The 25,702-nt window shown below is 53.0% G+C and overlaps 2 protein-coding genes across 6 annotated transcripts; one reads left to right on the forward strand and one right to left on the reverse strand.

Annotated features, from left to right (window-relative positions):
• Window positions 1-998: 998 nt before the first annotated feature.
• On the forward strand, window positions 999-9,117 carry MEPCE (methylphosphate capping enzyme). The gene is made up of 4 exons (XM_061588147.1): window positions 999-2,915; window positions 6,252-6,470; window positions 6,819-6,945; window positions 7,432-9,117. The coding sequence occupies exons 1-4, from the start codon at window positions 1,326-1,328 to the stop codon at window positions 7,485-7,487; spliced, it is 1,992 nt and encodes a 663-aa protein (XP_061444131.1). The 5' UTR covers window positions 999-1,325; the 3' UTR covers window positions 7,488-9,117.
• A 219-nt stretch (window positions 9,118-9,336) lies between these two features.
• Window positions 9,337-24,309, reverse strand: PPP1R35 (protein phosphatase 1 regulatory subunit 35). Of its 5 annotated transcripts, none has more exons than XM_061588149.1 (6): window positions 24,179-24,309; window positions 12,753-13,002; window positions 12,352-12,589; window positions 11,005-11,473; window positions 9,879-10,009; window positions 9,337-9,663 (listed from the first exon to the last, which is right to left on the reverse strand). In XM_061588149.1, exons 3-6 carry the CDS (start codon window positions 12,550-12,552, stop codon window positions 9,490-9,492), a joined length of 975 nt encoding a protein of 324 aa, XP_061444133.1. In that variant the 5' UTR covers window positions 12,553-12,589; window positions 12,753-13,002; window positions 24,179-24,309; the 3' UTR covers window positions 9,337-9,489. The 5 variants fall into 5 exon arrangements, with proteins under 5 accessions (XP_061444133.1, XP_061444134.1, XP_061444132.1 ...); XM_061588150.1 differs by lacking the exon at window positions 24,179-24,309 and adding an exon at window positions 13,351-13,485 and having other exon boundaries at window positions 12,716-13,002; XM_061588148.1 differs by lacking the exon at window positions 24,179-24,309 and adding an exon at window positions 13,351-13,484.
• Between the last annotated feature and the right edge of the window lie 1,393 nt (window positions 24,310-25,702).

Consider the following 25,702-nt stretch of genomic DNA (forward strand, 5'->3'; position numbering starts at 1 on the left):
AGATGGGGCGATGGCAGATTCCTGTGTACTTTTGAAGAACAGGGGAGAGATCATTAGGATTGATTATTATTACGTTGAGGGAATCCACTACCAAGATTGTCAAGAGCTGTTTGCTAGTACCCATGAAGCTAAACACTCCAAAGGCAAAACGCCCAGGGCGTGGAGCGCCTTTCCCAAGTTCAGCACTCTCCACGTAAGGTGAAAGGAGCTTGTGTTGTGTTTTGACATAGTCTCTACCGCATGCGCAAAAGCCTTGTTCTCTGTCTTGAAAACTATAAGTCCCAGGGTGCTTTGCACACGTTGACCTGGGAGTGAAGCCACGTGGTCCTCAACAACTGTCCATATTGGGAGCCTTTTAAAAATTGTTATTTACTTGCGTTTGTGTGCGTGTTTTTGACACAAAAGGCGAAATGTATTGATTCCCCAGCTCTTTTTTTACTCAAACTATAGTCTAAAGAGAAGGACTCATGAAGCGCCGATGTTTCTGCTTCGTAAAGATCTGGGAGGTTCGTTTAGGAGACTAAATCAATGCCTGGCAAAAACAATGGCTAGATTTTGGAGACATATTTTTCCGCGGTGGTCACCTGCTGCTGTATGATGAAAACTGTTAATTATGATATCTCTCAGGGGGGAAAACTAGTTTGGTCGTTTTTGTGCCTTTGGAAACTGAGGTAACACTGCCACAGGCGGTTGATGAAGACTGACCTATGCAAACAAGGACCTTCGCCCACACTTCGGAGAAAATTAGTTCGGAGTGTTGAGTCTTGATTGGCTACAAACACTCTAAGCCTCTTTACTTATTGGTTAAAATGGAAGCAGAGAGGCGGGAGGAAGATGGGGACGGCAGCTTCTAGAGGCTGTATGGAAAAGATTTTGATTGGCCATAAATCCACGCGGGTAGTGACAATGCTGAACATTCATTGGCTCCAGCTGCGAGAAGGAGGTGCGTCCTCCTGTGAACCCACCCTCAGCTTATATAAGCCCCGATCGCAGGGGGAGCGTGCCATCGCAGGAAAGCAGGAGGCGTGAAGCGTTCTTTCTTTGGCTGCCGCGTGTGCTGCGCATGCGCTAGGAGTCGGGGGGTGGGGCGTCGAGAGAAGATGGCTCTGTGCTTGCGCGCTGGGACCTGACTCGAGGGGAGGGAAACGACCACTGCGGCTGCGCGCCGGGCGGCTGCCGCACCTGCGCAGAAATAAGGAGCCCAACGGCGCACGCGTAGGAGGGGCTCCCAGGGGTGGGAGGAGCCTAGCGCCTTGAGCTCAGTCTGAGGCGAGAGCAGGTCGGAGCCGGAGGTACCGGCGGCCGCTAGGTCACGCCGCTGCCCCATGCAAGGTATGATCGAGATGGCCGCGGACAAGGAGGCCTTCTTAGTCCCGGCCCCGCCGCCGCCTCGCCTCAAAGCCCCGCCCAAAAGCGGAGGAGCGGACGCTCCCCTAGTGCAGCTGCAACATGAGTCCCCCCGGGCCCATCCAGGCTGCGGTGGGACCGGCGACAACGACGAGGTCACCTCCTCTCCTGCCGGGCCCCCGATGGGCCCTCCCCCGGGCGGCCAGCGCCGGGCAGGGCCAGGGCCTCTGGGCAAAGGAAGCGGTCCTTCCAGGGCGGCGGCCGCCGAGGAGGTGGAGGACAGCGTGGCTGAGCTCCAGCGGCCGCGCAACGGCTTCCAGCCCCACAGCCAGAGGGCCCCCGGCGGGGGGAAGAGGCGCAACAGCTGCAATGTTGGGGGAGGCGGCGGCAGCGGCTTCAAGCACCCGGCCTTCAAGCGGCGACGCCGGATCAACTCGGAATGCGACCCGGTCCTGCCCTCCGAGTTCCTCTTGGGGGGCAACATTTTCGACCCCCTCAACCTTAACAGTCTCCTGGACGAAGAGGTCAACCAGGCCCTCAATGCCGAGACCCCCAAGTCATCGCCGCTGCCCGCCAAGGGCCGGGACCCCGTGGAGATCCTCATCCCCAAGGACATCACCGACCCCTTGAGCCTCAACAACGCCCAGGAGGATCCCCCGGTTCTGGCGTCCCCCATCAAGGCTGGGCGCAAACGGCATCGCCACCGGGGAACCCAGCGGGGGATGGGCAGCATGGAGGGGGGTGGCAGCAAGCCTCCTCTTCCCACCTCGTGCAAGTCGTGTCAGAAGACGTGCAATGGGGCCCCCACCCCACAGCCCTATGAACTCAACACAGCCATCAATTGCCGCGATGAGGTGGTGTCGCCCCTGTTGCCTACAGTTGGGGAAGTTCAGCCAGGCCAGCAGGTCTCTGGATGTGTCACCCCGTCTTGCACGTCTGTGGCCTCTTCGAGCGCTGGGAGCCGCCACCACCATCGCAAGAGGCGCAGGACTAGTAGCAAATCAGAAGGAGGAGGAGGAGGAGGCCGGCATCAGGGGGCTCCTGTGCCCAGCGAACAGCCTTGCAGAAGCAGCCTGGACAGGGGACACAGCATGCCGCGGTGCCGCCACGCCCAGGCCACATCTGCCCAGCAGCCCCGGCGGCAGTCGCGGCACAAATTCCAGTATGGCAACTACTGTAAATATTACGGCTACCGCAACCCAAACTGTGAGGACTTCCGCCTGAGGGTGATGAAGCCCGAGTGGTTCCAGGGCAAAGAGGTGCTGGATGTGGGTTGCAACGTGGGGCACCTCACCTTGAGCGTGGCCAAGAAGTGGGGCCCTGCCAGAATAGTGGGGGTGGACATTGACGGGGCCCTCATCCACTCGGCCCGCCAGAACATCCGGCACTACCTTTCCGAGGAGATGCAGGAGCAGCAGGGGGGCTGTGGCGGCAGCGGGGGGGCCAGCCATGCCAAGAAGACCTTCCCGGCCTGTCTCATGGCCAGCCGAGGGCCAATTGCTGCACCAAGGGTGCCCCATGACGGGGTAGATGCCACCATCTTCCCCAACAACGTGTTCTTTGTCAAGGTAAGGCAAGAGGAGGCCCGCTTGCCGTAGAGGGCAGAATCCCGCCCTGCTCTTAGCCTCGCTGGCCTGTAGCCACTCTGCTCGTGAGCCTCAGTTGAGTCCGCTTCTGGGTGCTGCAGTCTGCTCACTTGGAAGTGTGGGGATTCCGCTAGAATCGAGGCCTCTGCAGGAGGAAGAGTGTAGGAAACTGCTTCATCCTTTGGACTAGCCAGCCCAGTGTTGCCTGCACTGAGTGGCAGCGGCTCTCCAGGCTTTCAGGCAGGGAGTCTCCCAGTCCTCCTGGGGGATGCTGCCAGGGATTGACCCGGGGCCTTCTGCATGCAAAGCAGGTGCTCTGCCCCACTGAGCTATGGCCCCTTCCCAAAGAAGGCCTGGCTTTTCAGCACTGCCTTTCAAGGTGCTGATGGAAGGAACATTGACATACACCAGTTCAGACCTTGTTAGACACCAGTTTGGAACTGTTGCTGGTCCTTTCCTGACCCCGTTCCTTTGCTGAAAATTCCTTCAGCTTCCCAGCATTCCTCAGTGTGATGTTTGGTAGGCTTAACACTGACTTCCTTTTTTCCTGTGGTGTAGATGGGCCTCGGCAATGGCATGGCAAGTGCCCTGTTTGCATGTGTAGACGTGCCTTTGAGGAACAACGAAGGGTGGGTGGGGAGGAGGCAACACCCAGCTGCCACCTCGGATTGGACTCTCTGGTACTGGAGTGGAAGGGAGGAGAAGCTAGCGCTGTGTGTGTAAACGTCAAGACTTCATCCAAGTGGACATACTGGGACGGAAGGTTGAGGCACCCACCAGTAAACGGGTCAAGATGGGCCCACAGTCTCTCAGGGTGCCTGGCTCAGTGATGTTCTCTTGAATATTTTGGCCCACCAAAGAATACAGGCAAGGGTTGTGCTCAGAAAACCTCCTTTGCACCTGAGCTGTTGCAGGGGGATTTCTGTTAAGCCATAAGAAGGGATAGGCCCGGAAGGTCCTGCCCAAGATCCTCCAAGGGGATGATGGGAGTGTTGTAGAACCTCCTCCCCACCTCCAGCTGATAATTGGGTTATTAAGAATAATCAGGCTTCAAGCCTATAATAGCCACATCAACTTCCAGAGCTCATGCCCAAGCAGGCTCTGGGTCTCCCTGCTCCCCTGGAACCCTTTTTGTCCCCTCCCCCTTTTTCTGATGTTCCTGTGGCTTGTCTGCCGTCATGGCACCAGAGCCCGTGTGCGCCCCTGTAGTCTTATCAAGGGTGCTGGCTCTTGCCCTGCACTGGAATCTGGGTGTCTCTGTCACAAAAAGGGGGGTGGTTTGAAGGCATCTGGCCTACAAGCACAAGATAAGGCATCTCAGTGGTTCCTTGATTAAACTGTGGTCGCCCTTGCTGGTTTGGTTTCTTTTCCGGTGGCGGAGAAAATGATGTTTAGCTTTTGGAGGAGGGGAGGGTGCCTTTTTGATCCTTGTGCTTTTGACTTGACAGTGAACTTCACAAAAGCCAGGCACCTCCAAGTGAAAAGCTGTCAGGCAGCAGATGCTGGGGGAAAATCTTTGCCAGAATCCTGGAGCATCACTTTAGGCCAGAGCAGGCAGCATTGGGGTTGGATGGGCAAGATGGCATCCTAGATTTACCTGGGTATGCAAAGCATTGGCACTAGAGGGCGCTCTGATACCAGATAGCACCAGTTAGAAGACGTGGAGGAGGGGTAATGGATGATATTGTTGGACCCAAAAAGGAGATCAAGTCCTCAGCCCCCTCATCTGCCTTAACAACACATACAGAGGTTGGAGTGCTGACTGGCACATGTCTAGCCAGTGACCATTCCCTTTAAGCAAGGACCTTTGTCGGAGCAGGCCCTTGGGTGGCCCTCTGGCACATAGGGGAGGAGCACGCTGCAGGCAGGGGGATCCCAGCCTTGTGGGCTGAGGTGTCTTCTGCAAAGTGTTAACTTTGTCCCTGGAGCTCCACCCACAGGCATATTGGCCATGCTGGGCCTAGCTGGCTTCCCCTAGGTCCGGGGCAGCGGTGAGGCCAGAAGCTGTAAACGGAGGAACTCTCAAAAGATCCCTTGGCATGTATAGGCAGGGAGGGGTGTTAAGAGTGTGTGAAGGGGCATGAGAGTTGGGCTCTTGCTGCTCTGGAAAAATATGTCAGATTCCTCCATTCTGCCCCTGTAAAGAAAAGCAACAGGGCTGTGGCTTCCGCTTGGGGACATTCTGCCTTCCGAGTCCAGGTATGAGTGTGCAGCCTCTGCAAGAGTGTTTGGGCTGAATCCTGGCTGCGTTCCCGCCTCTCCAGCAGGAGGAGGAAAGGGGCTTCTAGCAGGTCTTGCTTGGGGATTATTTGTCCTGCGTCCCACTCCAGGTCAAGGATTGGCTGTCCAGTCTAAAGTGGTTTGCCAGGAAAGACACAACGAGCTTCACATCTAACCACCCTGGGCTTTAAGCAAAGCTGAGCCTTGCAGAGGGGGGTGGGGGTGGGGCTGTTTGCCATCAACCAATTCCAGCCCCTGCACCAAAGCCACTTCTCCAACCAGCTTGATTTCTGCCATTATCAAAAAACAACCGGGGTTTTTTTTGCCAAGAATTGTAGTCACACTGCCTTCCCCTCCCCCCAGCATTGTTGGGTAACTGCCCAAAGGCCCTTTGTGCTCCTCAGGGCATCAGCACCCCGTGTCCCCTTCCAGGCCTCCCCACTAGGAAGAACGTGGAGGCCGGGGCAGAGCATCCTCCGTTAGGCACCATTTCTGGAGGTGCATTGAGTGACTTAATGCAGCTGTGCCCAGCGTTTGCACCCACTTGGACTCTCCCAAGGGGGTGGGCCTTCTTAGGACCCCCCCTTGCCTTTCCTACTCCAAGGCAGGAGGGACCAGCAGGTTGGGGAGGAGCGTGTCCTGCCTGGGGATGGCGCTTCAGGCCCCCTCGCCTTGCCCCGCAGCTAGTTGTGGGGATGGTGGGACAACAGCTTCCAGAGTTTGGAGGAGGGCTGGTCCCTTGTCAGATGAAAGCGCCATCTGCTGGGCACCTTTGTTGAAGGTTTGGGGATAGGAGTGGGCAGTGGGTGGTATTCAGTGGTAGGCCCACCACTCCAGAATAGAGTCACGCCTAACTTAAGTGGGTCTACTCTGAGTAGGACTTCATGGGATACAACCCAGTATAACCTTTTCTCTCTTGCTGTCGCGTCTGGATGGTTGCACCCGACTTTGCTGTCCCCGCTCTTGAGTTTGGAGAGGCTGCTGTAGCCTTCCACCGGTGGCAGGCAGGGGCCTGGGGGCTTCTGGGTGGTGGGGAGAGGGCCGTCCAGGGGGGTTAGCCTTAATCTGGCCTTCTCTGATATTACCCCCTCTTTGCAGGGCAACTACGTGCTGGAGCGGGACGAGCTGCTGGAGGCCCAGAAGCCCGAGTATGATGTGATCCTCTGCCTCAGCCTCACCAAGTGGGTGCACCTCAACTGGGGTGACGAGGGGCTGAAGCGCCTCTTCAAGCGCTTCTACCGCCACCTGCGCCCGGGCGGGATCCTGGTCCTTGAACCCCAGGCCTGGTCCTCCTATGGCAAGAGGAAGAACCTGACGGTGAGTGAGAGGGTTGCCACGGGAGGGGGTCGTGGCAGCCGTGGATTGCCACATTAACCTTGAGAGGGGTATGCCTGGACACAGCCAAGCAAAGCGAGAGGCCCCAAGGTGGAGATTTAATGTGCCCTCCTGCATGTGTCAGAGCTGGTTGTGTATTCTGCTGCAAGGGAAGAGCACTTTGTACACGCTTGGGGACTTCCCGTCTACTGTACTACTCCAGGGCTAAGCTGTGCCAGGGAGTGTGGCTTCTAGGGCGCTGGCTTAGCAGTGGTGGGGTTGGCAATGTCTTGTTGAAGTTGCCTCGTGTGGGCTGCTGGCACTGACCCTTTCCCTCCCTCCCTTTCCTAGGAAATAATCTGCAGACATTACTATCGCATCAAGCTGAAACCCGACCAGTTTCCCTCATACTTGACTTCACCGGAAATTGGCTTCTCCAGCTGTGAGTTGGTGGCAACCCCCAGGAACACGTCAAAAGGTGAGGGGGGGGGTTCAGCATCCGGTGGCACTGGCCTCTGAACGGATCCCATTGGTTCTGGCAGTGGGGGCGGGGAAGGCTTCCAACCTTCGGGTCTACAGCCGCGCCATAGGTACCCTCCAGTTGTGTTACCCTAAGAATAAAGGTCCTCTCAAATCCCAGACCGGGCTTGGCTCCATTCCTGCAAGGGAGGTGGGTGTCTCCTGCTAAAGTGAGGGGGCACTTGCGAAGTCCCAAGCCACTTACTTTCTCCAGGGTGCCCCTGCCATTGGGAAGGGGGTGAGGCTCCCCTGTGCCCATCTGAAGCTGTGGGCCAGTCCTTTGGTCCCCTTCCCACAGTCCAGCCTGAGGCTCTTGGAAGGGGAGATGGTGGGGCTTAAGGGGGGTGGGGGGTGGCTTCTCTGTGCAGACCAGACCAGCCACTGCTGCTGGGCCGTGGGTCCTGCTCCACTACCCTCCAGCTCCTCAACTTGCCTCTCCCCACAGGATTCCAACGCCCCATCTATCTCTTCCACAAGGCCTGCCCTGGTGGTGCACCCTGAAGACTGGGCTCTGGCTCGAGCAGCACCACTCCCAGGCCATTGCCCCCTCCTCTCTGGATCAGCCGCTGCTGGGGGAGGTGGGCCAGCGCAGATGAACGTTGAACGCTTTTTTGAAGGGAGGAAGAGAGGCGTCTTTTCTCCCGCGTGGGACAGAGCCAGCCAGCCAGCCTTGTCTTCCTGCAGCTTTCGAGCAAGATGGAGCTGCTGGGCCGGGCGTGGGAGCACCTTCAGTTGTCTTGGCCCACCAAGGGGCCTGGAAACTGCGCACTTGACGGCAAAGGGCAGCAGCGAATCGCTTGGAACAGAACCCGGACTGGGAGGGGTGCGCTCTTGGGTGTGGTGGTGGGCGAGGTGAAGGTTTCTGATGGCAGCTGTAACCAGGTGGGCTTTCTTCTTCCTGTTTCGCTGTAACGTCACTGGAGATGTCAAGAGAAAAGCGAGTCCAGGTGCTTGGCTAGCCCAGATATGGGGGACACATGCCCTTCTTGCTGCTGGTGGACTCCAGCTGCCCTCTCCTCCAGCCAGCATGGCCAGTGGTTAGGGGTGATGAGCGCAAGTAGTCCAACAACAGCAAGGGGGCTACAGGCTCCCCAGCTCTGGCAGAGGCAATGGGATCACGCCCAGGGTTGCCGAGAGAAGGATGGGGTGGGGGTTCTAGCACAGGCACGGCGGAGTCACAGGGCCAAGGGCCGGTCTTCCTCGAAAAAGGCCTCTCCTTGAGCATAAAGCATGCTCCTCTGTTTCTGTTCAAGAAGGAAACATTCAGATGTGAACAAGTGATGTCTGTGGGCCCCTGCTTGTCACCTCTATTGCAGTGTTGGCCAGCCTGGTGCTCTCCAGCTGTTGTTGGACTGCGACTCTTGCGGTGTGCTATTTTTTGCCAATGGGAGTTGAGGTCTAGCTGCACCTGAGAAGTAGCAGGTTGGCCAAGTGGATGAGAGGTCACTTGAAAGGGGGCAGGGGCAGGCAGTAATCTGCAGGCCTAGCTGAGGGACTGCCACTTAAGAGCTTTCAGCTGGCCTGGAGAGGCAAGGGTGGCCTGGCCAGGCTGGCTCCACTGCTGGTCCTCTCTTCTCCGGGATCAAACAACAGGCAAGCAAGGGAGCCGTCCCCTACCTCTGAGGTGTTTCCTCCTCGCTTCCTACGCCAGAGCCTCTGGGGCCATTTCCTTGCACGACCATCTCTTTGCTGGGGGGTTGTGCCTGAGTCTGCACAGCCAGCAAAGGGGTGCACGGTGTCAAGCCTATACTGCTGGCAGGAGCACCCACCTGGGACGGGACTGTTTCTTCTGCCCGAACACAGAAGCAGCTTGGGTTGGTTGCCTTGGGGCACACACAGTGGTGCTTGCTTGGAGAATGAGAAAGACAGAGCCAGCTTTATAGAACCTGCTAGTTTTCAGCAAGCCTGACCTCTTCCCTGAACCCCAGCCAGAGCCCTCCCCGTTGTGTGATGGGAGAACCCATGCAGACTCCTGCTTGCTGGTATTGAAGCTAGCAGGGAAGCTGCCTTTCTTGAGCTGGCCAGCCTTTTGGAGGGCCACCTCCATACCAGGGAGATCCTGTTTGATCTGGAGTTTTATCTTTAAAGAGATGTCAATTCTATATATAAATAAACCTACAGATTATTACCAGCTTTGTCCCAGTTTGTATAAGACTGTGTGTGTGTGTGTGTGTGTGTGTGCTGGGAGACGAGGTAATCAAGAAGCCCCTCAAGGCCTTGACTGGTTCAGGGTGCAGAACATCAGCCTGGAACCCATTTCACACATACACACAAACACTTAAAAACATGCCAATTGCCTCCCATCGCTGCTTAATTCACAGCAATAATTAGAGCAGACTGAAGTCCAATATTTGATTGCAATTACATTTATGTATAAAAAGCATATGGGGGGGAGAGGAAGAGAGTCCTGTTTGAATAAAAGCATCACGCACAAGGCAGTTTGAGTCCAGTTTTGTTGAAAGGGGCTGCAGCAGATGGCTCTCCAAGGCCCCTTGTGCCCTGCTTAACTATTCCACTGCCGCAGCTTCTGGTACATAATGAAAGTGGTGGCTGGGTCCCGGGTCTGAAGTTGTAGCTTCATGGGAGGCAGCCCCTCCACCTCCAGAAAGGGGCTCTCTGTGAACAGCTCCTCTGGGTCGTAGAAGGCTGACAGGTCGGGGCCTGCGCAGTCTGGCTCCTAGCAGAGAAGAGGAAAGAGGCTGGTTGGTGATGTAGGAGGCACCTTCCTGTCACCCACAGGGCTCTACTACCTCTACAGATTCTCCACGTCCGTTCGGCCATCGGGTACAGACATGCTCCTTACACTAGTGTGAAAGCATTGGGCCTTTGCTTCATGCCCAGGCTGCCATTCCCTGGGTTGGAGCAGGGACTCTTAAGGGCCCCACTGCTCACCTTCCTGGCTCCAGGACGGGACCGGACAAATGAAAGCTTCTCCTGCACAGCTGAACTTAACAATTCTTCTTCCGCTACCTGCAGGCTTACAAGGCCTTGATAGAGCTGCTGGTCCCGAGGGATGTTCATACCTGTGAGAGCAGACGGTGAGGTGTTTGGAAGGGACAGAAGCTAGCCCAGCTTTTGCCAGCCTGCTGCCTTCCAGATGCTGTTGAACTACAACTCCCATCAGCCCCAGCCAACATGGATCCGGAGGGCCCTAGGTTGGCAAAGGCTGTCAGAGAAGGGATGCCATGAAATGTGCCCTGTCAGAGAAGGGTGTGTGTGTGAAATACTTTTAACATTTTATATCCTGCATTTCTGTATCAAACTGAAAGCAGCTTACAATGTATAGACTTGTCTTCAACACATCAGAAAAGATACAGGCTGGACCCAGACTGTTGGCCGTTCTTGGGGTCCGTTGAAATGCCAAAAGCTAGTAATAGGTGAAGCCCCATTGATTTTCATGGGAACCAGGTGCAGCTTAGACAGGATCCAGTCCACTGCCTAATGCTAACCAGTAACTCAAGCAATAGAGACGGCCTCCATCAATCCTAAAAGCCTTTTGACACCCGGGACCTGCAGGTGTTGAGCACCTTTGGCCCTCATTGCTGAACTGCAACTCCCACCAGCCCTAGCAAGCATGGCCCAGTAGCCAGGGATGATGGGCGCTGTAGTTCAGCAACAGCCGGAGGGCCAAAGGTCCCCATACCTGCTCTGGGGTCTTGGATGGGGCTTTCCAAGTCCTAACTAGAGATGTTGGGGATCAAATGTGACACTTTTTGCTTGCCAAGTGGCCAAGACTCCAACACAGAAGTAGAATTTGAACTCTTTCTCTCCTACAGTCAACAGCAGCTTTCTGGCCACTGCTCAATGCTACCTTAGAAGTCTTCAATGGGGAAGAGAGCATTGGGATGTGGCCTTTGATGGCTGTTCCCAGGGTTTTTGTTTGTGATGCTTTGGGTCATCCCCACTTTCCTGCAAGGGATGAGTATATGGGGGAACTGGGGGCTATCTTGGAGAAGGAAAGCCTTTTTCTGTCTCTCAAGACCCACCGTTACCAGTTTTTTTCTGCCTAGCTACTCACCCTCGCCCACCCGAGCTTCCACAGCGCAACGGGTGACAAAAGAGCGCTGCACCAGTTCCTCTGCTGCCTGCCAGGCGTTGAATCCCTGCTCCCGCACAGCCTGCACCTCCGTCCCCAGGGCAAGTGTGCTGTGGGGAATGGGGGCGCCCAACATGTGGGGTTGATGCGATCCTTCCTCTGCAGCAGCCCTACTGGCCTCTCTCCTCAGGATGATGGTGTCGTGGGGGGCCACCTCCGCACTGTGCTTAGGGGGATCCGGGCTGACCTTCCTGCTGTCATCAGAGTTGGGTCCCAGCCTCAAAGTAACCTCTGCCTCTTCTCGGGGCTTAGGAAGTTCCAGGTTGACCTTTCCACTGTCATCAGACTTGGATTCTCGCCTCAAATGAACCTCAGCCTCCAGTCTGGGCTTAGGGGGACCCAGGCAAACCATCCTGACATCATCAGACTTCGACCCCAGCCTGAAACGAACCTGACAAAGGGCAACAGTTGGCACAGACTATTGAGATAGGAGGAACATATCAAGAATCTGCTTAGAATCTGCTTAAAACAAGGTCCTGGGGCATAACTGGAAGTTATTTTTTTCTCCACCTGCGTGTGTGTGTGTGTGTGTGTACATATACGTAATTGTGATTAAAACAGAGGTTACTACAGAGCATCTTAAAGTATATAAGACCTTTTTTAAACATGATTCCATGAGATCTATAAGCCAATTAACTTCTGTTTTGTTAAATCACAATTACGTGTGTATATTTTTAGGTGATTAACAGAATCTTTATAGAGATCCAGAGCAAGCTTGGGTGAAGTTCTGTTCGTTGCTTTCAAAACTGTGACCTGGGAGGCTCCAGGAGAAAACTTTGCACATGCTCAGATATACTCTTTTAGTCCAGTTCCAAGTCCTGTTCCACACAGATCCTGCTTGCGGTCTTCCCAAAGGCACTTGGTCGACCAGCGCGTGAGAACAGAGTGCTGGCCCTGGAATGTCAGGTTTAGCCTGTACATACACCACCCCAGCCTCAGCTCTGGGCACAGGATACCACCAGAGTGCGTGTTTCCAGCACTGACTTCCCAATGAACAGGCCAGGTGGCTAATTTGGCAGTTTTGAGCCACCTCACCCTGCTTTCAGGGCAAGGGCCATAGCTCAGTGGGAGCGCCCTTCCTTTAGGTGCAGAAAGTCCCAGGTTCAATCCCCGAGGGCATCTCCAGGTAGGGCTGGGAGAGACTCCCTGCCTGCAACCCTGGACAGCTGCTGCCAGTCAGTGTGGGCAATACTGAGCTAGGTGGACTGATGATCTGACTTGGTCTCAGGCAGCTTCTGTGTCCCTCTCATACTCCCAGCTCCCCCTTACTTGTCTGCCTGGTGCTTTCCCCTGCTGGGGCCGCCGAAGAATCCCGCTCCGTGCCCTCCCGGCGCAGTCTCGCTCAGGGGTGACCACCACCTCAGGACCAGGGATCAAGGTTTGGGGCTGTGGGGGCGGGAGCGGCGTTGGGGCAGTGCAAGGGAGGCTGTCTCTGTCACCGTTGCAGGAAAGATTGGGGGCTGCAGCCATCGCGGGGTAGGGAGAGGAAAACAGCTCTCAGGGCAACCTGTTAAAACAAGTCAGGGAGAGGTCAGGGGGCTCATTAGGGTGTAAATAATGGCAGCATAAACTCCCAACCCCCACCAGCAGGGGGTGCTGCTTCCTGGAGTCGGCATGACAAGCCCTTGCCAACCTGGTGCCCCCCAGGTGCTTTGGACTACATCTCCCACCCTATCACAGGTGGATAAGTAGCTTGTGGAACTCCCTGCCACCAGATGCGGTGATCGCCACTCGCTTGGGCGGCTCGAAAAGGGCTTTCAGCAGATTCACGGAGGAGAATAAGGCAGTTCTCAGCGGCCATTCTTCACGACGGCTACATGCAGTCTCTCCACAATCGGAGGCAGCGCGCTACGGACCGCCGGCGGGAGAGTCGCTGTCGCCTCCACATCCTCCGTGCAGGCTTCCTGCTCTGGGGCACCGCTGTGGGAACAGGGGGCTGGACTAAATGACGGGCCCCCTTTGGCCTGATCCGGCAGCAGCTGCAGGACTCTTCTGCCGCCCATCCTCCCTTGCCCCACTTCCCCTAAAAGGGGGGGAGTTTGCAGAATCCCACCCTGGTGGTGTCAGTTTCCAACCTCACCCCCTTCCCCGCCGCACCTTTTTTGCTCCAGCTTGCAGACCCCCCCACATTCCCTCCCCTTACCAGATTCCCTGACCCCAACTGCACCTTTCCCCCCAAATTTCCAGTCCCATCACCACCACGTGGCAGTTCCCACCCGTCCACCCCCCTTCCCTAGGGGGCAGCTTCCAGCCTCCGCTTAACTCAACTCTTTTGCCAGGGGACGGTTAGGAAGAAAGGAAGGGGCAGCCTCGCTTTCGGTCCAAGATGGCGCCGGCCTGAAAACGCTCTATCTAAGCCATTGGGCCTATAGAGTCGCACGGTGCCGCAGTCCCGACAGGCACTTCCGCGGCACACCGCGCCCCCTAGAGGCTGACTGGCGGCTCTGCACCCTCAACCTCCGGGGGTTGTAGGCGGGGCAACAAGCGGCCTCCGGGATCGCCTCGTTGTGAGTCAAAGATGGCGGCCGAGCTGGGAACGCTCTAGCCAACGGGACGGCGAGGGGAGAGCGAGAGAAGCCTCCGACCGGGCCAAATATGGCGGCAAGGGGGGACGCCGCGCCTGCGGAACAGGCTTTTTCGGAATGCAAGATGGCGGCCGAAAAGAGGTTTCTTCGCCGGTTCGAAGCTACTTGTCGGCAGTTAGTATATTAAAAAACTCAGGAGGCGTTTTATTCTACATTGTAGAAACAAACTGGAAGCCGACAGCCACTTTCACGGAGCCAGTTTGGCTTTAAGCCCACCTTACCCAATCAGGAAGGGTTTTGTTTGTTTCTTTCCCAAGGTATCACTGAGGCCAGCTGGGAAGATTCCCTGCAAGGTTTAAAGACGCCGCCCTGGCTGGATATATTCCAGATTTAAGCCATAAATTACATTTATTTTTATTTATTTTATTATTTATTAAATTTATATACCGCCCGACTAGCGATAGCTCTCTGGGCGGTGAACGTAAAATAGTATAAAAATACAATGAATAACAAAATAATATTAAAATACAATCAACAATACAATAAACATTATTAAAATTAGATCAATGTAACTTAAAATGCTTCAGAGAATAGGAAGGTTTTGACCTGGCGCCGGAAGGAAAGCAGAGTCGGCGCCAGGCGTACTTCCTCAGGGAGACTGTTCCATAGTTCGGGGGCCACCACTGAGAAGGCCCTAGATCTTGTCATCACCCTCCGGGCCTCCCTGTGAGTTGGAACCCGGAGGAGGGCCTTCGTAGCAGAACGTAGTGCACGGGCCGGTTCATATCGGAAGAGGCGTTCCGCAAGGTATCGTGGTCCCGCACCGTATAAGGCTTTATAGGTTAATACCAACACTTTGAATCTAGCCCGGAAACATATTGGCAACCAGTGCAAGCTGGCCAGAACCGGTGTTATATGCTCGGACCGCTTGGTCCTGGTCAGCAATCTGGCCTCCGCATTTTGCACTAGCTGTAGCTTCCGAACTGTCTTCAAAGGTAGCCCTACGTAAAGCGCATTACAGTAATCCAAACGTTACCAGAGCATGTACCACTGCTGTAAGGTCCTCTTTACTCAAATAGGGACGTAGCTGGGCCACCAACCGAAGTTGGTAGAACGCATTCCTAACCACCGAGGCTATTTGAACCTCAAGTGAGAGGGAAGAGTCTAAAGAGACTCCCAGACTACGAACCCGGTCCTTTAGGGGGAGTGTAACCCCGTCCAGGACAGGGTATATATCCACCATCCGATCAGAGAACCCGTCCACCAACAGCATCTCAGTCTTGTCTGGATTGAGCTTCAGTTTGTTAACTCTCATCCAGTCCATTGTCGCTGCCAGGCAACGGTTCAGCACATCAACAGCCTCACCTGAAGAAGATGAAAAGGAGAAGTAGAGCTGCGTGTCATCAGCATACTGATGACAACGCACTCCAAAACTCCTGATGACCTCTCCCAACGGCTTCATGTAGATATTAAAAAGCAGGGGGGACAAAACTGACCCCTGCGGGACCCCATATTGGAGAGCCCGCGGTGTCGAGCAATGTTCCCCAAGCACTACCTTCTGGAGACGACCCGCCAAGTAGGAGCGGAACCACTGCCAAGCAGTACCTCCAACTCCCAACTCCGCGAGCCTCTCCAGAAGGATACCATGGTCGATGGTATCAAAAGCCGCTGAGAGATCAAGGAGAATCAACAGAGTTACACTCCCTCTGTCTCTCTCCCGACATAGGTCATCGTACAGGGCGACCAAGGCTGTCTCAGTGCCAAAACCGGGCCTAAAACCCAATTGAAATGGATCTAGATAATCGGTTTCATCCAATAGCACCTGGAGCTGGCCAGCAACCACTCGTTCTAAGACCTTGCCCAGGAATGGAACATTCGCCATTGGCCTGTAGCTGTTAAAATTGTCTGGGTCCAAGGAAGGCTTTTTCAGGAGTGGTCTCACCACTGCCTCTTTCAAACAGCCCGGGACCACTCCCTCTCGTAAAGAGGCATTTATCACTTCCTTGGCCCAGCTACCTGTTCCATTCCTGCTAGTTTTTATCAGCCAGGAGGGGCAAGGATCCAGTACCGAAGTGGTTGCACGTACCTGTCCAAGCACCTTGTCCACGTCCTCGAGTTGAACCATAAGAGCATCTGTAGTGAGTTTTATATATACCGCCTAAAAATTATAATTAGATTTTCTGTGCAAACCAGTTGCCCTTCCTAAAACACACACACACCACCACCACCACAGAAGGACCTCTCCAAACAGGGAAGGGGAGGTAAATGGCAAATGCAGTTCATCGAAAGCAAGTGTAAAGTTATGCAAGTTACACCTCCTAGCTATGATGGCGGAAGGCGACTACAAGAAAGAGGGCCTTCTCGGTAGCGGCCCCCGAACTATGGAACACCCTTCCTGACGAGGTACGCCTGGCGCCTACTTTACTATCTTTTTGGTGCCAGGTGAAAACCTTCCTCTTTGCCCAGGCATTTTAATAATTTTAATATTTTTAATATCTTAGCATTTTAGTATTTTAGTATTTGTATTTAATGTTGTTTATGTTAGTTATATGTCCTGTCTGTTTGTCTAACTGTTGTTTTGAGGATTTGGTGTTTTTAAATATTGAAATGTAATTATATATCTTCATTGGTTGTACACTGCCCAGAGAGCTTTGCTGTGGGCGGTATAAAAATTGAATAAAATAAAATAAATAAATAAAATGCCCACAGCATGTTTCTGAATTCCAGTTGCTGGATACCACAGGAGGGGAGAATTGCTGTTGTGCTCAGGTGCTCCTTGCAGGTTTCCCTTTGGGGCATCTGGCTGGCCACTGCGAGGACAGGATATGCTGGACTAGATGGGCCCCCTTAGGCCGATCAGGGCCAGTGCCAGAGAGCGGCCAAGTTGGGCCCTGGCCAAGGGCCCCTGCAGCCCAGAGGGGCCCCTGAAGGCATTCCTGTTCTGCAGTCTGTGGCAGCATCAGATCCTGCAACCTGACCCTAAGGGGCTGATGCTCCCCATCTTGGTTGATAGTAGACATGTACACTATGCACACACATCATTCACATGACATGGGAGGTAGGTGGGGCATGCATGTAGGCTTATTGAAGCCTGTGCTGTCTGAATTGGGGAGGAGTGCCTGGAAGCTCCCTCTCCACGGTCCACAGCAGGGTTAGTCCTGCACCACCTTTATGGGGAGGGTGTTGAGGTACTGCGCTGTGGGCCCAGTCATGCCTGGCACCGGCCCTGATCCAGCAGGCTCTGCTTATGTTCTTATGGGGTATGTGCCTTTGGCATGCAAGGGCAACGAGCATTCATTCATTGGCAATCACTCATGGCCGAGTAAGATTGTCTTCCAAGATATGGTCTTTAACAGTCGATTAGACATTTGAACAACATGGCCAGTCCAGCGAAGTTGATGTTGGAGGATCATTATTTCAACACTGGTGGTCTTTGCTTCTTCTAATACGCTAACATTAGTCCTCCTATCTTCCTAAGTAATTTGCAGAATTTTCCAGAGGCAGCATTGGTGGAAACTTTCAAGAAGTTGGGAGTGGTGTTTATAGATGGTCCATGTTTCACAGGCGTACAGTAAGGTCGGTAGTACAATGGCTTTTGTAAATAAGCATTTTGGTCTCCCTGCAAATATCCCGATCCTCGAATGCTCTATGCTTCATTCATTGCTTGGTGCAACAGTTGCACCATACATAGTAGGCCAAGAGTTGGACGAAGGTATTCCTGAAAAATAGTGACTGAAGCACATGGCATACTGCCCCTTGCCCTCCCTTACAGGTCTCATGATGGCTTTCGCCAGCCCTCCATTTCTCCCCCCATCACCACCCAAATCTTAAGGAATGTTAAGGCTTGAATCCCAAGAATGAGTGGGGAACATAAAAAGAGCCCTTCAGCTGGATCAGGCCAAAGCGGGGAATGGTGGCATCTAGGCCAGCATCCTCTTCTCACAGGGGCCAACTCCAAGCAGGACCTGAACGCAACAGCACTCTCCCCACCTGTGAATCTCAGCCACTGGCATTCAGAGGCATGCTGCCTCCTGACAGCGAAGGGAGAGCATAGCCATTGTAGGTAGTAGCCATTTATACCCTTATCCTCCATTTGTCTAAAACCCTTTTAATTTCATTGCTGAACTAGAAAAGGAAAAAGAAGAATGCTATGGCTGGATCAAGCCAAAGGGGGCCCATCTGGTCCAGGATCCAGTTCCCACAGTGGGCAACCAGTTGCTCCAAAGGGAAGTCTGCAAGCAGGACCTGAGTGCAATAGCGTTCTCCTCACTTGTGATTCAAAAGTAAAAAAAGGGGGGACGTACTTCACACAGGACATAGTTAAACTATAGGATTCTCTCCAACGAGGTGTAGGGATGGACACCAACTTGGATGGATTTAAAAGAGGATTAGACAAACCAGTTCCTGGAAACAATATGAGGGGAGAGCGGTGCTCTTGCGCTCAGGTCCATTTTGCATGCTTCCCTTTGGGGCATCTGGTTGGCCACTGTGAGAAGAGGATGTGCTGGACTAGATGAGTCTCCCTCCTTTGGCCTGATCTAGCAGGGCTTCTTATGTTTTTAAACTTTAGATTTAATTAGAAATACAACCAATCTTGCAAAAAAAGTGTGGCCATTTAAGCGGCTGGTGAGAAGCAGGAGCCCCATCAAAGGAAGCAAGTATCCAGCTTCTGCATGATTTATTTTCCTTTTACTTGGACTTATTCTATGCTAACCTGTCACAAAGAAGCCTGAAAGCCTTGTTATTGTCTCATTCACTTGCCAGAGCCAGGAAGGTCCATCAAATTACCCTGGCGCTACAGCAAATGATTTCATCCCTCTTGCCCTGAAAAAGGCCCAGAATGCTCTCACCTGTGTTCCCTCTCCACTAACAATACTTACTGGAAATCCCATTACAACCAATAAAGAAGGCTAGGATCAGGCTGTAGGTATTTTGACTCATAGACAGAATTGCACAGGTCTCCCAGCAAGCCCTGGAGAGTCCTGGCTGCCAGTCTCTCCTCCTTAGAGGATCCAGGAATTCTGTCTCTGAGCCTACACACACGCACCACGCGGAGTCTGCTATCTCAGCTGCTGCCAGAAATGGGGGAAGGAGGCTGGGTGATGGGGAGCCCTGCCCACTGCTATCATTTCTTACAGTCAGCAAAATGTATTATTTGGTTGCTTTATTCTATCTCTTCACCAACCTCGCTCCCCATCCATCCACACACACACACACCCTGCTCAGGAAATCCCTCCAGCTGCTGCCAGGCATTCATCTGCAGTGGGTTATTGTTCTGTCACCAACTGCAGCGGAAAGCATTATCAGAGGCGAGAGGGCAATCTGTTTATGCAAAGGATTTGGGGGTGGCTGCTTGGATGAAGACTCAGCACCCTCTGCGAGGAGCTGGTGGGTGTTGTTGTGTGCACAGTACTTTGATCTGCCTAAACAATACTCCCCCTTGTGCAGTTGCTCCCATTTTACAGAAGATGCTGCTGTATACAGAGACCCTGAAGCCCAACAGGCAGCGAGTCTCCAAGGCTTCAGGTGAAGAGGATACTGTCCTGGGTGAGCGTCTGCCTGAAGGTCCCTTTTTGATGGAGGTGCCTGGGAGTGAACCTTGAATCTTCCACATACAAAGCCATGTGCTTTGTCATTGAGCTATGGGTCCACCACAGGTGTAAAGGGATCTACATGCCAGATCCCACTCTGCATAGCCTGTTCCACAGTTTGTCGCCTCTCTTTTCCTCTAAAGTTCCCTCATGGTCGCATAGTGACTTGCTGCTGGCTTGGTCTCTTAACCTCAGCGAAACCTAAAGGGGTGGAGTTTACTTTACTTTAAAATTTATATCCCACTTTTCCATAATAACAGTCAAAGCTGATTACAGTAAAATAGAAAAGTACAATTGGGCAGAAAACAATAGCAAAAACCACACCAAAAACAGCAAGTCAGTTATAACAACCATGTAGCAGTAATTAAAGTATTAATAAACAGAAGTTCAAAACTAAATTAAAAACTGGCTGGAATTAAAACAATGAAGAAGTCTTTAGTAAAGCAACAATTACATTAGCCCTGGAACCTGTTTTCAGTGCCAATGACTTGAGCTTCAGAATGCACAAAGTGATCATAAACAAAAGAGTGGCTTTGTGCATGTGCAGAGTTCCTTTCCCTGGGGATAAACAGAAAGGGATTCCATAGCAGGAGTGAGTGAGCTGCCTGCAAGCATCCCTGAGCTGCGGATGCTTCTCTGTTTACAAACAGATTGTTGACTGTGCCAGGCCTTTCTGCTCTTCCCACTTGCTCCTGCTGCCCATTCTGAGAGCGTGCATGTGTGCATGCGTGTGGCGGGATGGGGGGCGGAGGGAATAGTTGCTTTCAATGTCTGCCAAATCAAGCAAGGCTTTTCCAAAGCAGAGGCCAATTTAGTCGAGCCTGGGGCTTTGGTGGAATTAAGTTCAGGGAACAAGTCGGTGTTTCCCCAAAACAATGTCTGGGGTGTGGGGAGAGAGGGGGGGGTTCTCCAAGGGAGGGGCCCTGTGTGGGGGGTCTGCTCTGGGATTGGCGAAGATGGCAGTGGAAGGAAAGGAGGTGTAATTTCCTGACTGTTCCCACCCTCCCAAAGCTTCCTAAGAGGAATGGGAGAACAAAGGAGTTTTTTTTCCAGTTTGCAAAAAAAAAAGTTGCAATTGTGGTGGCATAGCAAGGGTTAAAGTGAGGGGAAGGGGGGCTGAGAGCCTGTGTCCTCTGGGTGGGGAGGGGAGGGGGAAGAAGGGAGTAGTGGGAAGGCCAAGGGCTCCAGGAATCCGGATTCCGGATACAGGAACAAAGTTTGGCAAGTTTAGGGAATGATGGCAACAGGTAGAAACTCCTAGGTTCTTTGAGAGAATGTTGTGCTGGGGGAAGGGATAAAAAAAAGAGGCCCTTGAAGTCAGGACTCCTGGGTCCTGTCTCCTGGGGAGATTTGATGGGTTTAAACAGCCTTCTTTGCTAACCTGGTGCCCTCCAGATGTTTAGCACACTGGGCTGGCGGGAGGTGTAGTCCGAGACATCTGGAGGGCAGCAGATTGGCAAAGGCCGTGTGATTGAGGAACAAAGGGGAGGAGGGAGAGAGGGCATATCATTTTGGGGATCCGGGGGGGGGGCGCAGGAGCCAGGATTCCTGGCACCCCTTGGGAAGTGGAGTGCCTACAAAGCTGAGACCTGCGAAGGATGCAGGAGGTTTGGGTGGGAGACTGGATTTGGGGCCAAAGCAGCAGCGGGATGTCAGTCTGGTTTTGATTGCCCTATCTAGCAGAGACACCCCTCCTCACAGAGCAGGGAGCCGGAGGGGGGGAGGGTTGGCGGGTGGGGGGTCTCGCTGACTATAACAGCCCAGCAGAGTGGGCCCCTTGTCTCTCCCCCGCCTCCCAGATCCATTTGCCAGCTCTTGAGGGTCTTAAATATCGGTGCAGAGAAAAGATAAATGGAGATATTAAAAACACGCAGAGATGGCCGACAGATGAAGACCATCTGGGCAGGCGTGTTGGGGGCACGTGAACCCCCCTTCCATCCGGGATCCAGTTCTCTATTTGTTTCTGTCTTTCCTGTCTGTCCCCCCCCCCCGCGCACCTCCTGTCTCGCTGGGCAACCATCAGCAAAAGCCAACTGGTCATCATACAGTGAAATCGCAGGGAGTTGCTATCAGCACCCCTAGATCTTAATCTTGAACAAAGAGATGCTCCCCTCATCCGGGCCCTTCCTCTCCTACCTCATCGCCCCCCCTAATTCCGGATACAGATGAGAAATTTATCGGGGTGTTGGGGGGAGAAGGGGGGCGGCAGCAAGGCTGGTGTAATTCAAAACAGGCTGATTTTTATAGACAACTCAACCTAGCCTGCCGGGGACCACCTCCCCGCCACGCTGCCTGCTTTTCCTGGCTATTTCTGTCTGGAATCAATTTGTGTGGGGAGTGATGCGGCCTGTTCTAATTCCTCCAGCCAAAGAGGCCTGGAGCAAAAAGGGGGGCTGAGCGAACAGCCCCCCTCCACTGTCTAAGGCCAGTGGTAGCGCTCCTGTGCTTTAGGGCCAGTGAGATGCTAGGCGCTGTACAGGGGTCAGGGTTGGGAAGGGTCAGGTGGAGTTGGAGGGTGGGGAGAAGCTTTGCTGAAGGCTTGAAGAAATGGCCACTGTTAATTCTCCCCCACCCTCCCATGACATCTGGCATAATGTACAGCAGGGGTCACTAATGCAGTGCCTGTGGGCACCAGTGTGCCCGCCAGTACCTCTTATAGCAACCATGAAAAGCCTCCGTAAATTTCCCCTCAAAAATCCACAATGCAGGAGAGACTGTTCTCTCTTTCTGCTCAGTTCCAGTTTGCACTGGCTCGGCGCCTCCTGCACGTCCCCACAGCATCCATTTTGTGACTGGTGCACACAGTGCTTCCTCAGTATCCCAAATGTGCCCACTGGCTCACAAAGGTTGGTGACCCCTGATGAACTGTACCGAGCACCTTTCCTCCAGCCCTAACTCTCAGGAGCGGCGTGAGGTTGCTCCAGGCATAAATTGCCTGAAGATGCCAAGATGGCTGGCTGGGAGGGAGAAAGACCAAGGGGGCCACCGCTACCTTCTCTCCCAGGCAGGGCCGGCCTTTCAGGTTGGATCTACTTTTCTTGTGCCTTAAGATGAACAGCTGTAGTAGGTGAAGGGGACAGGGCAAAAGAAGCCAGGGATAGATCGAAGCGGAAAGGGGAGGACACTCTGAACATGCCCAGAGGTACTCTATATCATCACTCCACAGGTATATTCCCAGGGCTGAGATCTTCCTCTGAAAATTGGTTCTGGGCTCTGAACTCTGGCACAAATATTTGCCTTTGTATGTATAGCTTTGTAGCTCTGTCCCGAAGTCTGTGGGCATGAAAACAGTGAGTGAGTTGCCTTTTTTTTCACTAGGAAGCATTCTACTGAATATTTAAATCGCCACAGTTGTGAGGAACCCCAGTTTGGAGGCAAAGCGTTCATATCACACACACACACGGCCTCTAGTTCACATGAGACAATGGCGGTACCTGCGCCGCCGCTGCTGCCCCCAGCCCTTCCCCCCAATGGCTTGTGACGGGCCCTTCCAGGCTAGCAGTGCCTCTTCTGTTTCCTGCCCCACAGCTGACCCACAGAAGGGTGAGCTGTGTGTGATTGCAGCTGGCCAGGGCAGATAACCCAGGGGGCAGCGGGGAGAGGGATGTGCCGGTCACAGGTTTTCTGGCTGATGACCTTACATAATGGCTGGGATTTTTTCCACCAGCAGTCAGGGCAGAGGGGTCTGGAGGAGGTGGGGGCAAACGAGCTGGCTAATTAATCATAATTCAGGAACGGGAAAGAAAGAACGAAAGAAAACCTCCAGACTGTCTGGAGTTTGCAGGAGGGGTTCATGCTTATACCAGGAAATTTAGATTTATGCAATCAAAGTGGATTAAAGTGCCTTAGCACAAGAGAAGAAAAGGCCAAACCCTACTTTTTTTAAAAAAAACAGGTCTTTTTGCTGTTTGGACACACTGAAAAATGTGAGACGAACGAATTATTAACAGGAAGGCGTTTAAACACCACGCGAGCAAATCAGGACGGATGTTCATTGTCGTATAACTGTCTCAGAAACAAATCAGAACAAATGTTCACTAAAGGCTGAATATAGTCTGTCCGCCGCATAAGCTTTGTGCAAGGAAATCAGGATGAATGCTGAATAAACAAGATCATCTGGAGTATGCCACTGAACGAAATTTGTTTGAGATAGGGTTGGCCCCTGAACCAATTGTTGATGCCAGTAGTAAAGTCAAGAGTGCCTCTGAGCACACAGGGAGTGCTCTCCAGTCACCACAGAGGAATGACAGCACAGCCGTGATTGAAAGGGAGGTTCAGGGGTCCAAGAAGCCCCAACACTTCTCATTTCAGGAATTCATAATGAATTCATCTGCACATTTTACAGGATCACTTAACTGAGGCTGCATCTGCATTATACATTTCAAGCAGTATCATACCACTTTAAACAGTTGTGGCTTCCCCCAAAGAATCCTGGGAACTGTAGTTTGCGAAGGGTGCTGAGAGTTGTTGGGAGAGCCTTATTCCTGTCACAGAGCTACAATGGTTTAGAGTGGTTTAACCAGGGCTTTTTTGTGCTAGAATTCCCCAATACAGAATCCCAGCACCTCTTTTTTGTCTGCCATTGGCAACCATTTTGCCATTGGCACCCACAGCACTTTTATCAAGGCATGAGTACTGACACCTAATTTTTGTTGCCAAAAAAAGCACTGGCCTTAACACCCAACCCTTCTTCTGAGGGAGCTCTAGGAATTGCACCCTTAACAAACTACAGTTCCCAGGATCATTTGGGGGAAGCCACAGTTGTTTAAAGTAGTATGATGCTGTTTAAATGCATAGTGCTGATGGGGCCTGAGAGCCATCGTGACTCAGAAAAGTTGGCATCAGGAACCCATGGCTCAGATTTGAATTCTGTGCTTGCTACAGACTTAGGAGACCCTTTCTCCCATTCTCAGCCTCAGTTTCCCCAGCTGGTGCTGAGTTTCTAAAAAAAAAGAAAAAGGTGGGCTGACATTCCCTTACCCTGGCAATGTTGCTTTTAATGGTTAACAGTGTGAGCTGTGAACCTTGTCCAGATCTTGCCTGTCCTGCTGTGAACTCAGCTGGTGGCGGCCTCAGGACATCCATCCGCCAGCCTCCATCTCTGCGTCTGCCTAAGAAAACAGGACAGGAACACTTAGAGGAGTATATTACAAGATGACTGTGATCATGCATATGAGATAAGCTATAAATCTTAATTGTTACTTTTCCTGAGGCTCACTGTCATTACTCGCTGGAGGAGGACAAGAACTCTGCCCGTGCTCAAGAGGAAGCCTCTCCTGTCCTGTTACTTCACGCATTTCAGGACTGCACTCAGCACTGAGAAAAAAAGTTTCAGAGGCTGAACAATGGAGAGATCATAGACCTCAAAGACTGTCTAGTCCAACCTGCTCCCAGTGCTGGAGATCACTGCTATGGCGTCTCTGACAGGTGGCCATCCAGCCCTCTGCTTGAAAGCGTCTAGGGAAGGAGAGTCCACCACCTCCAAGGGAGTCTGTTCCACAGTTGACAGCTCATATTGTCAGGAAGTTCTTCCTAGCGTTTAGCCCAAATCCCCCTTTCTCGTCGTTTGAATTTTGTGACGAGAGAAAAGATTTGTGCAATCTTTGATGTGACAGGCCTTCAAGATATTTGAGGGTGGCTATCAAAAAATGCCCTCGCCCCTGTGCTAGGTGGGCAAATGGAGGGACCGACACTTGCAGAATGAGTTGGTTGTTAGTTTATACCTCAGGGGTAGCCACTGGGGTGCAGGCATAAGAAGATGAGAAATTTCTGACTGCTGCTCAGATCAAAGGCCCATCTAGATCAGAGAAGCATGACCTGGAAGACAACAGCACGCTCCCCAATTGCAGTTTACAGTAGCTAGCATGCACAGCCTCCAACAGTGAATGCAGAACACAGCCATTGTGGCTAGTGGCCGTTGATAGCCTTATCCTTGGATAGTTCCTTGAACGTTCAGATGAAAACCCAGAGTGGATTCACTGCCCCACTGACATTGGAACTGCCACTGCACCTGAGATCCTTTGGATGCCAGAGATGGAACCAGGACCTTTGTGCACGCAAAGCAAATGCTCTTGCCCTGAAAGATGGATGTTCCACCTGCGCAATGTCAAAATGGCTGCACTGTGTGATTCAAGGCAGGTCCCTTACAATCATCGCTGGCACCCCTAGACACAGCCCTAACCCTAATCCTCCCCAGGTGGCTCCTTCTGTGGCCTGTGCTGTTGTGCAAGCCCTGGCTCTGAATGCGAGATGCGGTCAAAATACAGAAAACCTTTGGCAAAAGTGTGGCCTAAAGAATTGGCTCCCACACAAGGCAGCGATGGCCACCAGCTTAGATGGCTTTCAAAGAAGATTATACAAATTCATGGAAGGGAAGGCTATGAATGGCCACTGGCCACAATGGCTCTACTGTCGGGGGGGGGCAGGAAATGCTTCCAAATACCAGTTGCTGGAACCTGCAGGAGGGGAGAGCGGTTCTGTGCTCAGGTCTTGCTTGTGAAAGGC

This window comes from Rhineura floridana, chromosome 11 (assembly GCF_030035675.1).
Source record: "Rhineura floridana isolate rRhiFlo1 chromosome 11, rRhiFlo1.hap2, whole genome shotgun sequence".
NCBI lineage: Eukaryota > Metazoa > Chordata > Lepidosauria > Squamata > Rhineuridae > Rhineura > Rhineura floridana.